General features: G+C 45.3%; 1 protein-coding gene across 1 annotated transcript in view; it reads right to left on the bottom strand.

The window, feature by feature from the left end:
* LOC116076498 (cytochrome P450 4F6-like) overlaps positions 1 to 13,932 on the bottom strand; it is a 25,225-nt gene that overhangs the window by 3,686 nt on the left and 7,607 nt on the right. The window contains exons 4-14 of the mRNA XM_031350335.1: positions 11,163 to 11,307; positions 9,150 to 9,203; positions 8,936 to 9,063; positions 7,149 to 7,270; positions 4,339 to 4,609; positions 3,949 to 4,015; positions 3,630 to 3,759; positions 813 to 946; positions 670 to 734; positions 423 to 505; positions 3 to 65 (exon numbers count right to left, since the gene is read on the bottom strand). Of these exons, the coding sequence (XP_031206195.1) occupies positions 3 to 65; positions 423 to 505; positions 670 to 734; positions 813 to 946; positions 3,630 to 3,759; positions 3,949 to 4,015; positions 4,339 to 4,609; positions 7,149 to 7,270; positions 8,936 to 9,063; positions 9,150 to 9,203; positions 11,163 to 11,307 (1,262 nt within the window). The remainder of the gene's footprint in view (positions 1 to 2; positions 66 to 422; positions 506 to 669; positions 735 to 812; positions 947 to 3,629; positions 3,760 to 3,948; positions 4,016 to 4,338; positions 4,610 to 7,148; positions 7,271 to 8,935; positions 9,064 to 9,149; positions 9,204 to 11,162; positions 11,308 to 13,932) is intronic.

The raw sequence follows: 13,932 nt of genomic DNA, 5'->3' as shown, positions 1-13,932 counted from the left end.
GCAGCAGTGTCAGCGCCAGCGCCACCTTCATCTCGTTCATAGCGAAAGTCTGTCCTATGCAGTTCCTGAGGGAGGGAAAGGGCGAGACCTCTTATTTTATTGAGACCTAACCAGCCCCCAAAGTTTGAACTTGACCTGATCCCCATGGCGCCTCGCCAGCCTGAGGGGGCAGAAGGTGCGCTGACGTTGCTGGGTCACCATGTGTTATGTTGCCTGTCCCAAAGCTCTCAGGCTCAGCGTCCAAGACAGATTAGGACAGGGCTCTGGGCACAGAGCCCCCACCTTTTGCCTTCCAGTCCTGGCTCTCTAGACCTTTGCACATAACCTGAGTAGAGGGCAGGAAGGAGACCCAGACCTAACCATCCCAACCTCCCCTGTCCCTTCTATCAGCCCCTCAGTCACCCCAAGCCTTCCCACCTCACCTGGGCCCAGCAGAAAAGGGAATAAAAGCCAGAGGAGACCTCTTCTGTGGGTTTTCTGGGTCGAAGCGGAAGGGGTCATAGACCTGCAGGTCAAGCAAGACTAGGCTGATGGGTCGCGTCTCTATGCATACCCAGCCAGTCCCAGAAAAGATGGATATGGAGACACAAGAGTGACAGATCTGGTTTTCCACTTAAGGGCCACACCTCTTCCCCGGGTTCCAGAATTAGAGAATAGTTGGGGTCGCACCTCAGGTTCTGGCCAGACTGAAGGATTGTGATGAACCCCGAAGATGCTGATGATACAGTCGGTTCCTTTTAGAAGAAAAGAAATCAGTGCTGCCCCTGGAGACCACCCCTGTATGAGGAGCAACCTCCCCATACAGTCCACACCTTTAGGGATGACCCGGCCATCTGGTAGCTCAACATCTTGGGTGCAGCATCGGGAGATGACCGTGACTGGGGGATGCAGTCGCAGGCTCTCCTTGATGCACATGGTCAGGAAGGGCAGCTGGGCCAGGTCGTCCCTAAGGAACCACCACATAATTATCCACAGGGTAAAAACAAAGGCCTAGCCTGCTAGAATGCTTGTATTGTAATTAGAAGGCTAGCACCCATGTCCAACCATCTGAATTCAGTAGCCAGGCCATACAAGGTATAAAGAGAGGACCAATTCCTATCCAAGAGTTGTCCTTTAACCTCTACACGTGCCATGGACCTCATGTGTACATACACACACACACACACACACACACACACACACACAGTACTGGCCAGCCTCAAAGTCACTTGCTGAAACTCTTCCTATTTCGCTGTGATCATGAATCCAAAAACAAAGTTAATTTAAGATGAATCAAAAATATTTGTTCATTATTTTTATTTGTGTGGGTATGTGTTGTATAAGGCAGAAGTCACCGTTGGGCATCTTTCTCTATCCCTCTACATTTTCTGTTTTGAAAGTGTCTCTCACTAACCATGAGAGCTGTACATTTTGGTTAGACCAGCTGGCAAGGCCAATTCCGTCTCCTGCTCCCCTGTGTTCCAGGGCTGGGGTAGCCTTTTACATGGATTCTGGGAACTCAAACTGAAGTCCTCATGCTATCAGCACATACGTTACTCGCTGAGCCATCATCTCAACCATGTTCTATGGATTTTACTTTGTTTTGACATAATGTTTCACTATGTAGCCTTGGCTAGCACAGAACTCCCTGTAAACCAGGCTGGCCTCGAACTCAGAGCTCCACTTGCTTCTGCCTCCCAAGCGTTGGACTTAAAAGCTTGTGCCACCATGCCTGGATATATACACTATTTTTGTTTTTGTCAACAAGGTCTCATGTAGCCCATACTGGCCTTGAACTCCAGGTATAGGCAAGGATAGTTTTGAACTGTTCCTTGTGCCACCACCTCATGAGTGCTGAGAGAACAAGAGTGAGCCACTGTGCTTAACTCTGAATCAAAGATTAAAGCATTAGAAAAATCAAAACAAAAAATTGGAGAAATTAACTTGATATTCATATTTTAGATATTAATATTTTAGAACTATTTCTTTTAAAAAACCATACTTATCAAAAGATACCATTACCAAAAACAAAGAGGATGTCTTTAACTGATTTTTTATTGATTTATTTGACATGAGAGACCTTTTAAAATTAAATGGAGCCACTTAAGACTCAGAAGGTGGAACAGGACCAGCTCAGGCTATCCACTGAGTTGAAACTCAGCCTAAGCTTAGGGAGACTCTCTTAACAAGATTAGTAAGAATTCCTACCACTATTCTAGGGACCCAATTTCACTTCCTAGCACCCACATAGAGCAGCTCATAATGAGCTGCTACTCTAGCTCCAGGGGATTTGACACCTCTTGGCTTTCAAGGGCACTCACACTCATGAGTACATACCCACACACAGACAGAAATACAAGTCAATCTTTTTAAAAGTTAAAAATTGATGTTTGTCTGTTCTAAGATGGAATTTTCCACTATCTAAAAAACTAGACCTATAAAGTTCGTTATTACATCTACCATTTCCATTTGCCATGTCTTTGTGATGAGAATAAGTGTGCAGCACATCTTAACCACAGCTGAGTTAGTGGGGGGAGCACCACTAACTGACTGCAACTCTGTGCACACTTCCCAACTCTCCATCTGCCCCGTTCCTTACCAGACTGATTAAGGAGAATAAAAAAAAAAAAAACAAAGTCCAAATAGAATACCATAAGTGACATCTTTGTGACAGAGCACCAGAAGTTCTTTAAATTCCAAAAGCTTGAACTTAAAGACCAGAAGGAAGAGGTAGTATGTTATTCACAAAAATCAAGAATCTATATTTCTTAAGATACCATGGACCACAATAGTATTCAAAAAAGTCATTCATGGATCTCTAGGATCCTGTCTGTCTGTTATCATGAGTGTGTGTGTGTGCGTGCGTGCGTGTGTGCGTGCGTGCGTGCGTGCGTGCGTGCGTGTGTGCGTGTGCGCGTGCGTGTGTGCGTGTGTGCGTGTGCGCGTGCGTGCATGCGTGTGTGCGTGTGTGCGTGTGTGCATGCATGCGTATGTGAATCATGCAAGCAACAAGCAAAGGACACATAAGCCAAGAGAATAGTCAGAGGATATGATCTAAGAATTCACAGGGGTCAACCAGTAGAGATTGAAGAAGCAATGTCCTAGTTTTCAGGTAATCCCAGCAGGTAGACACAGGAGAGGAGAAGGGTGAGTTCAGGGCCAACTTGAACTACATAACTAGACCAAAAAAAGATCAAACGTAGGGCCAGGTGGGTGGCTCCTCGGGTAAAAAGACTTGCTGATTCTCAGAAGCCATGGGTTTAGTCCCTAGAACCCATATGGTAGAAAGAGAGAACAAATTCCTAGCCGGGTGGTGGTGGCACATGTCTTCAATCCCAGCACTTGGGAGGCAAAGGCAGGTGGATTTCTGAGTTCAAGGCCAGCCTGGTCTACAGGATGAGTTCCAGGACAGCCAGGGCTACACAGAGAAACCCTGTCTCGAAACTCCTCCCCAAAAGAGGGGGAGGGGACCAATTCCTGAAAGTTCCTCTGACCTCCACATGTGTACTTAGCACATGCACACACCCAACTAGACACACACACACAAATAAATAAATAAGCAAATAGACAAATAAACAAATAGATAAATAAATGTTATTTTCCAAATCAAAAATACCAACTAGCATTCCAGCTCATGGCACTGGACTCACCACTCAATCTCCTCAGGCTCTCGGTCCCTCAGCAGCTCCTGCACCTCCTGCCTGCAGCGCTCCTGGTATTCCGGGTGCCTCGCCAGGTTGTACAGGATCCAGGAGAGTGCACTGGCAGTGGTATCATGGCCTGGGGGACAGACAGGAAGGTCTGGATGTCTGGGATGCTTTAGCGCCCCAGAGTAAACAGTACTTGGGCATCCATGTCCCCAAGCAAAGTAGTGGATAGATAGAATGGAAGATCTGGTGTCTTCCCACAATACCTAATTGGAATTGGTTGACTCTTGCCCTCACTGTAGCCCTACACAGGGACCCTCACCTCCAAACATGAAGGTGTCAGCCTCTGCCCGGATGTCCTCATCTGATAGTCCTTTACCATGTTCATCCTGAAGACATAACAAGACCACAACTCATACAGTGTCTGAGCACTCCTGAGACTGATCTGAGACAGGCTCTGATATCCACTGGGCACACAGGACATCTTCCCTATCCTCTCCAGAGCCTGTCTCTGCAATTTCCTCATCAATTTTCTGTTGTTTGCTCCTTCATAGAGTGTTCAACAGAGTCAACTCTAAAATGTCTCTGTCTCCTGTCCTGAGTTACTGTAAATTCCAGCTATTGCTTTCTCTTGATCAAATCTAACTTCCATCTAACATTTAATGTCAAGGTTCTTGGTTCAGTTCTCAGTTCAGACCCCACATGAGCCCACCTTGGCCAGCAAGAGCACATCAATGAAGTCCAAAGTCTTAGACTTCGTCTTAGACTTCAGGAACTCATCAAGGCTTTGTCTGGAGAGAATGTGCCGTCTCTCCCTGATGACAGCATCTGTGAAGCTGTGCACCAGGTCGCAGGCCTTGCGGAAGCACCGCCCATCAGCAGTGAGGTAGTACAGGAAGTCCACGTACAGGAAGGGCTGGTGGTGCCGTTTCACTATGAGGGAGCTGAGCTCCTGAATAGCAGCAATATATTCACTGGGAGACCTGCAAAGCAGCCCAGAGAGAAGGAATGTGACACACATGAAACCTCAGAGAGGTTCCATCCAGACTTCCAGGACCAGGATTTATGCAGAAAAGGGATCAAGCCAAGCAAACCTCTCTCTCCTTCCTGCTTCTGTGAGTAGCCTTGTGCTCCAGGATAGGAAGGTAGATAGATACGGTACTCTTCCTATCTCTCTTTCACTCAGCCTCTGTTCCATCTTTTCTTTCCTGACTTCTTACAACTCTGTCCTGTTTTCTTTTCTTTTTATTTATTTATTTATTTATTTATTTATTTATTTTGGTTTTTTTGAGACAGGGTTTCTCTGAGTAGCCTTGGCTGTACTGGAACTCACTCTGTAGGCAAGCGGGCCTGTCCTGTTTTCTGTATCAAGTTCCTATCCTCCTCTTTAAGTCCCTTGCAACCTGTGACTACATGACAATGGGTCAATTGTCCAATCTCAGCTGTGACTATGACCCCCAGTTGGAAAATTGAGGATAGAGTTCATGCCCTTCTTGCTAGGTATACAACATCCTTAAGATCTGTCCACCAGCTGGACATGGTGACTTGTGACTGCAGTCCTAACACTTGGACAATGGAGTTCAAATCAGCCTGAAGTACCTACTCAATTTCAAACTAGCCTAGACAGCATAGTAAAATACCATTAAGGAATGAAGGAGAGAAGGAAGGTAGAAAGGAAGGGAGAAAGGGAGGAAAGAAGGAAAGAAGGAAGGAAGGAAGGAAGGAAGGAAGGGAAGAAGGAAGGGAGGGAAGGAGAGAGGGAGGGAAAAAGGAAGGGAGGGAAGGAGGGAGGGAGGGAAAAGGAAGGAAGGAAGGAAGGAAAGCAGGAAGGAAGGAAGGAAAGAAGGAAGGGAGGGAAGGAGAGAGGGAGGGAAAAAGGAAGGGAGGGAAGGAGGGAGGGAGGGAAAAGGAAGGAAGGAAGGAAGGAAGGCAGGAAGGAAGGGAGGAAGGAAGGAAGGAAGGAAGGGAGAAAGAGAGGAAAGAAGGAAAGAAGGAAGGGAGGAAGGAAGGGAGGGAAGGAGGGAGGGAGGGAAAAAGGAAGGAAGGAAGGGAGAAAGGAAGGAAGGAAGGGAGGAAGGAAGGAAGGGAGAAAGGGAGGAAAGAAGGAAAGAAGGAAGGAAAGAAGGAAGGGAGGAAGGAAGGAAGGAAGGGAGGGAGGGAGGAAGGAAGGGAGGGAAGGAGGGAGGGAGGGAAAAAGGAAGGAAGGAAGGAAGGAAGGAAGGAAGGGAGGAAGGAAGGGAGAAAGGGAGGAAAGAAGGAAAGAAGGAAGGAAGGGAGGGAGAAAGGAAAGGAGGGAAGGAGGGAGGGAGGGAAAAAGGAAGGAAGGAAGGAAGGAAGGGAGGGAGGGAGGAAGGAAGGAAGGAAAGAAGAAAAATAGTTTAAGAAGTGTGTCCTAGAGGCTCATGTATTGAAACATTTGGTCCTCAGTTGATGACATTTGGGGGAGCTTATAGAACTTTTAGGATGGGAGCCTTGTTGGAGGAGTGGACTTTAAGAATTTATAGCCCCTGTTTTTGTTTGTTTGTTTGTTTTTTGGAGAGGAAACTGGGAAAGGAGAAATTTACATGTAAATAAAGAAAATATCCAATAAAGAAAAAAAAAAGAATTTATAGCCCCACTTGCTCTCTGCTTTCTGGGTGCACTTGAAATGTGATCAGCTTCCTGCTTCAGCCACCGTGCCTTCTTTGCCATTATGGACTTCCCCTTTAGAACTGTAATCCAAAATATACCGTTCCTGCTATAAGATCACAGCAACAGAAACTTAACTAATACAGAAAGGCCGTGGGGGTGGGGTACTCTTTAACTCCATGTTAGAGAGAGAAAGAGGGAGGCACTTTTAACCCCCTGTGATTACTAACCTTGGTTATCAGCTTAGATTAAATAAATCATACCATTTTTCAGTATGTGTATGTGTTCGTGTGTGTTTGTGTTTCTTGTATGTGCATGTTCATGTAGTTGCCTGGTGTACATGTAATGGTATATTATACATGTGTGAATATGCATGCAGAGTGTTGCCCATACCCCAGACATCTCTCAGAGAGCACAGAAGGAGTGGGGCTGCTCCTTACAAATCAGGTTTCAGCCTACTCAAACTCCTCAGAGACATCATGATAAAGCCAGTTAAACTTCTATTTCCCAGGCAGAGAACTGGCTTCCCAGAAATCATGTGACCGGCAGTCTGCTAATCTAGCTGATATGATTGAAAGGTCCGGGTCCCTGCTGCAGCACTTCCTCCCTGTTCTTTTTTTACTCTCCACCCCCTGACTTGAGCTATATAAGCTAGGCCCACTATCTCAATAAATGAGCTGTCCCCAGAAACAGTCTCCCAGATCATTCATACCAGTGGTACTCACCACTGCTGAGGACCCTGCTCCCTCCCCAACCCCCGCACCACCGCTCCTTAGCATCCTGAGACTGCTGGTGCTGGTGCACTATGGCTTATGGGGGCAGGGGACCCACACCTTCCCAACCTCCTGCTCCTTTCATCCACGCTCAGGTTCCCAGGCAAAGACCTTGACTCACTCCTGACAGTTGCTGTCAAAGCTGAAGACACATTTCTGCAGACTGTCCAGAGTCATGAGGCTGATGTGTTCAAACATATCCAGACGGGCAGTGCCCTTGGTGGTCAGATGCTGCCACTTGGCCTGGACAGAGAAGGGAGAAGAACTAGGCCTTAGCTCCTGAGCCCCTGACCAACTCCAAACACCAGGGTAGACACACACACACCACAACACATACAAACCCCTCTGGGGCCTCTGCCCCAGGCCTTCCAGAATAGGCCAGGCTTAGGCAGAAGACACAAGGCTGGGAGTGAGAAACTTTGAGTTCAAGTCTAACTTCTGTGTGCTCTTTGGTTAGCACATTTCCCTCTCCCACTTCCCACTTGGTAAACCATTAGCAACAATTCATTTTGTTCTAAAAACAAAAATCTCAGCCATTCAATTTTACCAATGAAAATTCAGGAGTCAGACACTATTAGCTAGCTCAGACAGGCAGAGAAAGCACCCAGCTAAACTTTCTACATCCCAGAAGGGGAAAAAAAAAACCAAAAACCTTCTTCCACATTGTCTTGAACACCATTCTACCCAATGTCCCTCTTTTCCACTTCCTTATGTTCACGCCCTCTCAGCTGGTTGCTTGCTCTGCCTATTGACCTATCCTGGACTTTATTTATCTCTTGTTTACAGAGAGCTCCTGGGTTAAAGGTGTGTGCTAAGGTTGGGCCACCCTACAACTACTTGTTTACAATAAACTGAAATCTCTTGGATAAAAAGTATGCGCTAGGGCTGAACCACACCAGAAAACGATTTTTCTGGCTCACAGTCTTGGGGATTAAATATCTTGCAACATCATTTGACGTCGTCTGCTGCCCCATAAGCCGTACTTCAATGGCTACTCCACCACTCACACTCTCCCACAGCTCGTGAACTTGGATGAGCTCCCTGATCTCTATGGCCTCCAGTTTCATCATCCATAATGTAACTTTCTTAGCCATTTCTACCTCATGGCAGTGTGAAAATTACCACAGATAACAACATAGATCACAGAACTGGCATAGCATTTCTGTTTTACAGTAGGTACTCAATAAATGTTAACTGGTATATGGCTACAGAAGTTACCCCATATGGGGCCGTAGAAGTAGCATATGTAAGAGCACTTGTTGCTCTTACAGAGGACCCAGGCTTTATTCTCATTACCTACATAGTGACTCACAATTGTCTTTAATTCCAGTTACAGGAGATGCAGTGCTCTCTTCTGGATTCTACAAGCACATAGTCATACATGCAGGCAAAACTCCAATACACATATAACAACAAATATATGTGTGTGTGTGTGTGTGTGTGTGTGTGTGTGTGTGTGTGTGTGTGTGTGACAGAGAGAGAGGAAAGAGAGAGAGAAAGAGAGAGAAAGAGAGAGAGAGAGAGAGGAGTCAGGTGGTATGACTAAATATAGGCATATATGCAGGCAAAACTCCCATATGCATACAACAAATATATATCCAGGCAATGGTGGCAAATGCCTTTAATCCTAGCACTCAGAAAGCAGAGGCAGACAAATCTCTATGAGTTTCAGGCTAGCCTTGTCTACAGAGTGAGTTCCAAGAGAGCCAGGGCTACACAGAGAAACCCTGTCTCAAAAAACCTATCTCAAATATACATATATATAGATATAGATAGATAATTTTATATTTTAATTTATAATTTTATATTTACATATGTAATTTTAATGTTATAAAAAATTATCTCATACAAACACACACATATATATACAAACTTATCTCATACAAACACATATACACCCAAACTTACATGCATGATGTTCACACTCTTATTAAAATTTTTCACATAGGGCTTCAGGATGTCAAAGTGGAAGGCAGGTGTCAGCAGGCGGCGTTGGCGGCTCCATTTCTCACCAGCACTCACCAACAACCCATCCCCTGGGAGGGAAGTGATGGCAGTGGGCAAGGGTGGCACCTTCCCCTGGCCCAAAAGGGTATCTCCCGACCCTGACCTTGGTACTCACCTAGCCAGGGCTTCAGGAAGCCATAGAAAATCATTTCCTTAGGGGTCACCGCAGCTAAGGAAATGAGGTGGAACATGAGGTAGAACAATCAGAGGCCATGGAGAGGTTAAAGATGAGATTCCCAGGCCCAAACCAGGGTTGTGCACTTCCCCTCCAAGTACAGCAAGGCAGGAAGGGGACAGGGACAAAGGAAGAAGGGAAGAGGAAGGAGGTGAGGCAGGACCAGACCAGGCTACAGCAGTGAAGAGAGCAAAGGTCAGCCCGACAGAGCACAATATGCCTCGCCACGCCTTCTCATGGCTGCCACATGGTCCATCATGTCTTCCACGTCTAAATGTCATAACCTAAATAAGACCTTTAACAGAGACCTGGGACGCATTGCTTATTCTAGCTCTCTGACATGTCCTGACATGCTCTGTACATAAGATAGGGACACAGTTATGAATACAACACATATGATCTTCCCTGAGATGATACAATATAATCTGACATGGGCATACAACAGTCTGCTATGATCTAACTGTACCCTCCATATAAGCGCAGATAGGATTTAAATATGACCCATTCGCCTCAAATGTAACCTAGACACACCCCAAAATTCCCATGTATCCTCCTTTATACCATACTTAGCATTAAGTATTTAGAGTTAAGGGCTCCCCCATCCTCAGAGACCACAGGTTGCTACCCCCATGTGGTCCCCTTGAAGAGCTACCACTGCCCACCTCCAGCCATGGAGCAGCTTCAGGGCCAACCAGACACAGCTGACCCATCAGATCTTCTGAGGTACTCACCCTCTCTCCTTCCTAAGTCACTTTCCAGCTTAAAGTCCTGAGAAGGGGCTGAAGCTGTAAGACACTGGACCAAGATGGGTGGAGTCCTTGGTGTGTCGTGTGCCTCTTTCAGCATCAGTTTCCTGAACTCTAAACCTTTCTGTTCTGTTCAGTTCTGGTCTATCTGGGCTACTTCAGAATTCTGATAGCAGATGTCATAACCTCCACTCCTGGTAACAACCTCTTGAGAAATGTCCCGACCAATTGATCCGATTATGCGAATGACCCCATAAAAATGATGAATGATTGTAATAATGTTTGGCCATGCTATATTCTGAATCCTATGACACAATAGTCATTACATCAGCTTGCTTGTTTATTTGTTTGCTTGTGAAAAAATAAATTTGTAGACCAGTTGGCCTTGAATGCATAGAATCTGCCTGCCTCTGCCTCTGTACTTGTAGCCTTTAAGGGAGTGCACACTACACCCAGCAGATCCCACATTTTTATTCTAGTTCATTACTTGAGCTGTTTTGCCAAGGACCAAAAAATAAAGATTGTACTTTACGTACACAAATGGCTTTCATCTTTGAACCCTTTGCTTTCATTTAAGAAAGAGCTACAAAGACACGTGTGTCCATTTTTACTTTGTTTCTGTTTAAGACTGCACTCTGATTTGGTGTACTGGTTATTTGTCATCTTATTTGTAAAATATTATGAGACAATCAAGTCACAGTGGTGGATGAAGAATCTGTCCTATCGCCCAAATGAGGCAAAGTTAAGAACTCTTCCTGGAACCACAGGGAATTTTTCCCCACATGAGAGTGAAGCCATCCCAGAGGAGGAAGGAAATAAGAGAGAATGGCTCCAGCAGCATTTTTTTCAAACCTGAATCCAGCTGTGCTTGAAGATTTTTCTCCCTGGATTTTTCTTCCTGCAGATTTCTCTAACTTTTTTCAGTGCCTAGAAATGCAGCCTAAGGCCTGTGTGTGGCAGAAGTGTCTCACCGCTAAGATACACCCCCACGCCAGTAGATTTTCTTTCTTTGCTAAGACCACACCGGGTTGAGTTTCCATCATTCACAATTGAACAGAACCCGACGCTTTGTCCAGGGTTAGTCAGGTTAGTGGCAGTGGCTTCTGTTAGACATGGCTCCATCCTCCCATGCCCAGCCTGACCTGTGCAGGGATGAGAAGAGCCAGGAGACAAGAAAGGGAACAGACAGTGATCCTTGGAAAAATACCTGGGGCCTGGAGTATGGAGCCAATAAACTTAGGGTGGATAAGCCTCAGGATGGGGTAGAAGGGCCCAACCCAACAGAGGTGGACATCATGGAATTGGTGGCTCATTTCAGTCAACAACTTCAGGCCTTCCTCGTTGCTCTTGATCTGGAGATGGAGAAGGTTGAGGTTCATCCTGAGAGGGTGTGTCAGAGGCTCCCACTCTTTTACCAACCCAATCCCATACCACTCTAACTCTGCTAACTGGCTCGTTCATTTATGGCTCTTGCTGAATCAACATGGATTAAACTGTGCACATCACTTTTTATATTCATGTATCTATTTACATATCTCTCTATCTCTGCTTTTTAAGATTTATTGATTTATTATTTGTACATGTGTGTACCTACATATTTTATGCAGACGCTTATAGAGGCCAGGAGAAAGTGTTGCGTCCCCTGGAAGTGCAATTCGAGGTAGTTGTCAGTTGCCTGATGTGGGTGCTAGGTACTGAAGCCAGGTTCTTTGCAAGAGCAGCAAGTGCTCTTAACCACTGAGCCATCTCTCCCACCTCTATTTCCTGGATGGATGGATGGATGGATGGATGGATGGATGGATGGATGGATGAATGGATAGATAATTGATTAATGGGGGCTGGTGAGATGGCTCAGCAGGTAACAGCACCAACTGCTCTTCCAAAGGTCGTGACTTCAAACCCAGCAACCACATGGTGGCTCACAACCACCTGTAATGAAATCTGATTCCCTGTTCTGGTGCGTCTGAAGACAGCTACAGTGTACTCATTTATAATAATGAATAAATCTGTAGGCCAGAGCAAGCAGGGACTGAGCAAGTGGGGTGTACCAGAGCAAGCAGGGTTGACTGGATTAAGCAGAGGTCCTAAAGTCAATTCCCAACAACTAGATGAAGGCTCACAACTATCTGTACAGCTACAGTGTATACTCATATACATAAAATAAAATAAATAAATCTTTAAAAAATAATTGATTGATGGACAAATATGAATGCACAAATGATTTATAAATGTGATACTTAATAGATAAGTAAATGGCACAGAGATACATAATAGATAAATGATAGAGGTAAAATATATTAGATATTAAATAAATGTATGAATATATCTGTATACCTATTTCACCACAAATTATCTGTCCCATTTGTTTCTCTCTGTCTATCATTCTCTGTCCTTATCTCTCTTGCTCTCCCTCTCGTCCTCTGACCTCTCCCTCTGTTCGCCTTTGTGTATCTTTATTAGATTCTTTATATCAGTTCACATCTGCCCTCCTCTCTCCTTACCACTCATGTAAGTTCAGTGTGAGCTCGGTGGATTTTACCCCATCATTGGTCAAGTTTCTCTGCAGTTTTGAAGCAAAGGATGCTTCAAGACACCTACAGTGTTGTCCCCAGATGAGAAGAAAAGTGTGATTATGAGGGAACAGATGGCCAATTTAGGAAGTGGATCCTCATGAAAGGAAGAAGCCTAGGGAAAGAAAGAAGAGGAAGGGGGTGGGGGTGGTGGAGACAGCAGACAATCCAGTAGGGAAAGATCAGAGAAGGAGGACCTAGAAGTGAGCACAGATTGGCCACAGGGAAATCAGGGGCAATCAGTGAAGGGATCATCTTAGAACAATAAAGAGATTCTGGAGAGGATGTCAGAAACAGAATAGCAGAGAGCCATGAAGAGAAAGATCCAAGGGTGACAGAAATGAAGAGCAAGCAGCGAGAGGGACAATGGATAGAGATGACCATGAGGCTATGGAAGAACAAGCAGGCTGGTGGCTTAGTACACAAGAGGGATGTTGGGGATGGATGGACAGGAGCTTACATGACACCAAACAGTCCATCATCACTGTGACCAAGTCGTTAGAAAACATGGATGGGTGAGTTCATCCAGGGTGAAAGTTTTCCAAATGACCGTCAGGAAAATCCAATTGGCGGGAACTTTAGGCTGACCCCTGAAGGGAATCTAAGCTAGATGTACTCAAGAGACTGAGATGATTACGTGATTTCCAACTTGGCAGAGCATGGCATTAACTAAGAGTTGTATCCCTGGGAGAGTTTGTGGAAGGGTTTGTTTCCAGGAAGCATTAACTGAGAAAAGATTCCCCCTCAGAGAGGGGAGCATTTTCTGGCAAGCGCGTCCAACGAGGGGGAAAATGACTCAACTGCCTTGTTGGTGAGTGTGTCTATCCTTCATTAACATCAGACTGCAGCTTCTTTGACCTGCAGTCTTTACTGAAGATCAGCAAATTTCCCTTCATCTTCAAAGCTTTCATGGGTAGATTCAGACAGTGAGGCATCCATATATGTGAACTGTGAAGCTAATTGGCTCTCAGCCTCCTCTGCAGACAACCATTGGTGACCTAGCCAGCTCTTATGACTAGCATCATCCCAGTAAGTTCCTTTGAGAATATAAATACTTTGTATTGAGTCTGTTCCTACAGAGAACCTTCACTAATGCAAATTGTGCTGCCAAGAGTGGTTCTAAAAAAAGAGAATTATAAGGATACTTCTGTCTAGTGGGCTATGGGAATCTGACACTCACTCTGCAATTCGACGAAACCGAAAGCTGCTGTAGTGGTTTTAATGAGAAATGTCCCATATACATTCATTTATTGGAACACTGGTTCACCAGTACGTGGTGCTGCTTGGGGAAGTTATGGAACCTTTAGGAGGTGGAGCCTTGCTGAAGGAAGTATATTACCAGAGCAGGGTTTATAACCTTTTGTTCTCTCTCTCTCTCTCTCTCTCTCTCTCTCTCTCTCTCTCTCT

This window comes from Mastomys coucha, unplaced genomic scaffold, assembly GCF_008632895.1.
Source record: "Mastomys coucha isolate ucsf_1 unplaced genomic scaffold, UCSF_Mcou_1 pScaffold4, whole genome shotgun sequence".
NCBI classification, from domain to species: domain Eukaryota; kingdom Metazoa; phylum Chordata; class Mammalia; order Rodentia; family Muridae; genus Mastomys; species Mastomys coucha.
The sequence above is the reverse complement of the archived record's forward strand: the minus strand, read 5'-3'. Positions and strand labels throughout refer to the sequence as shown.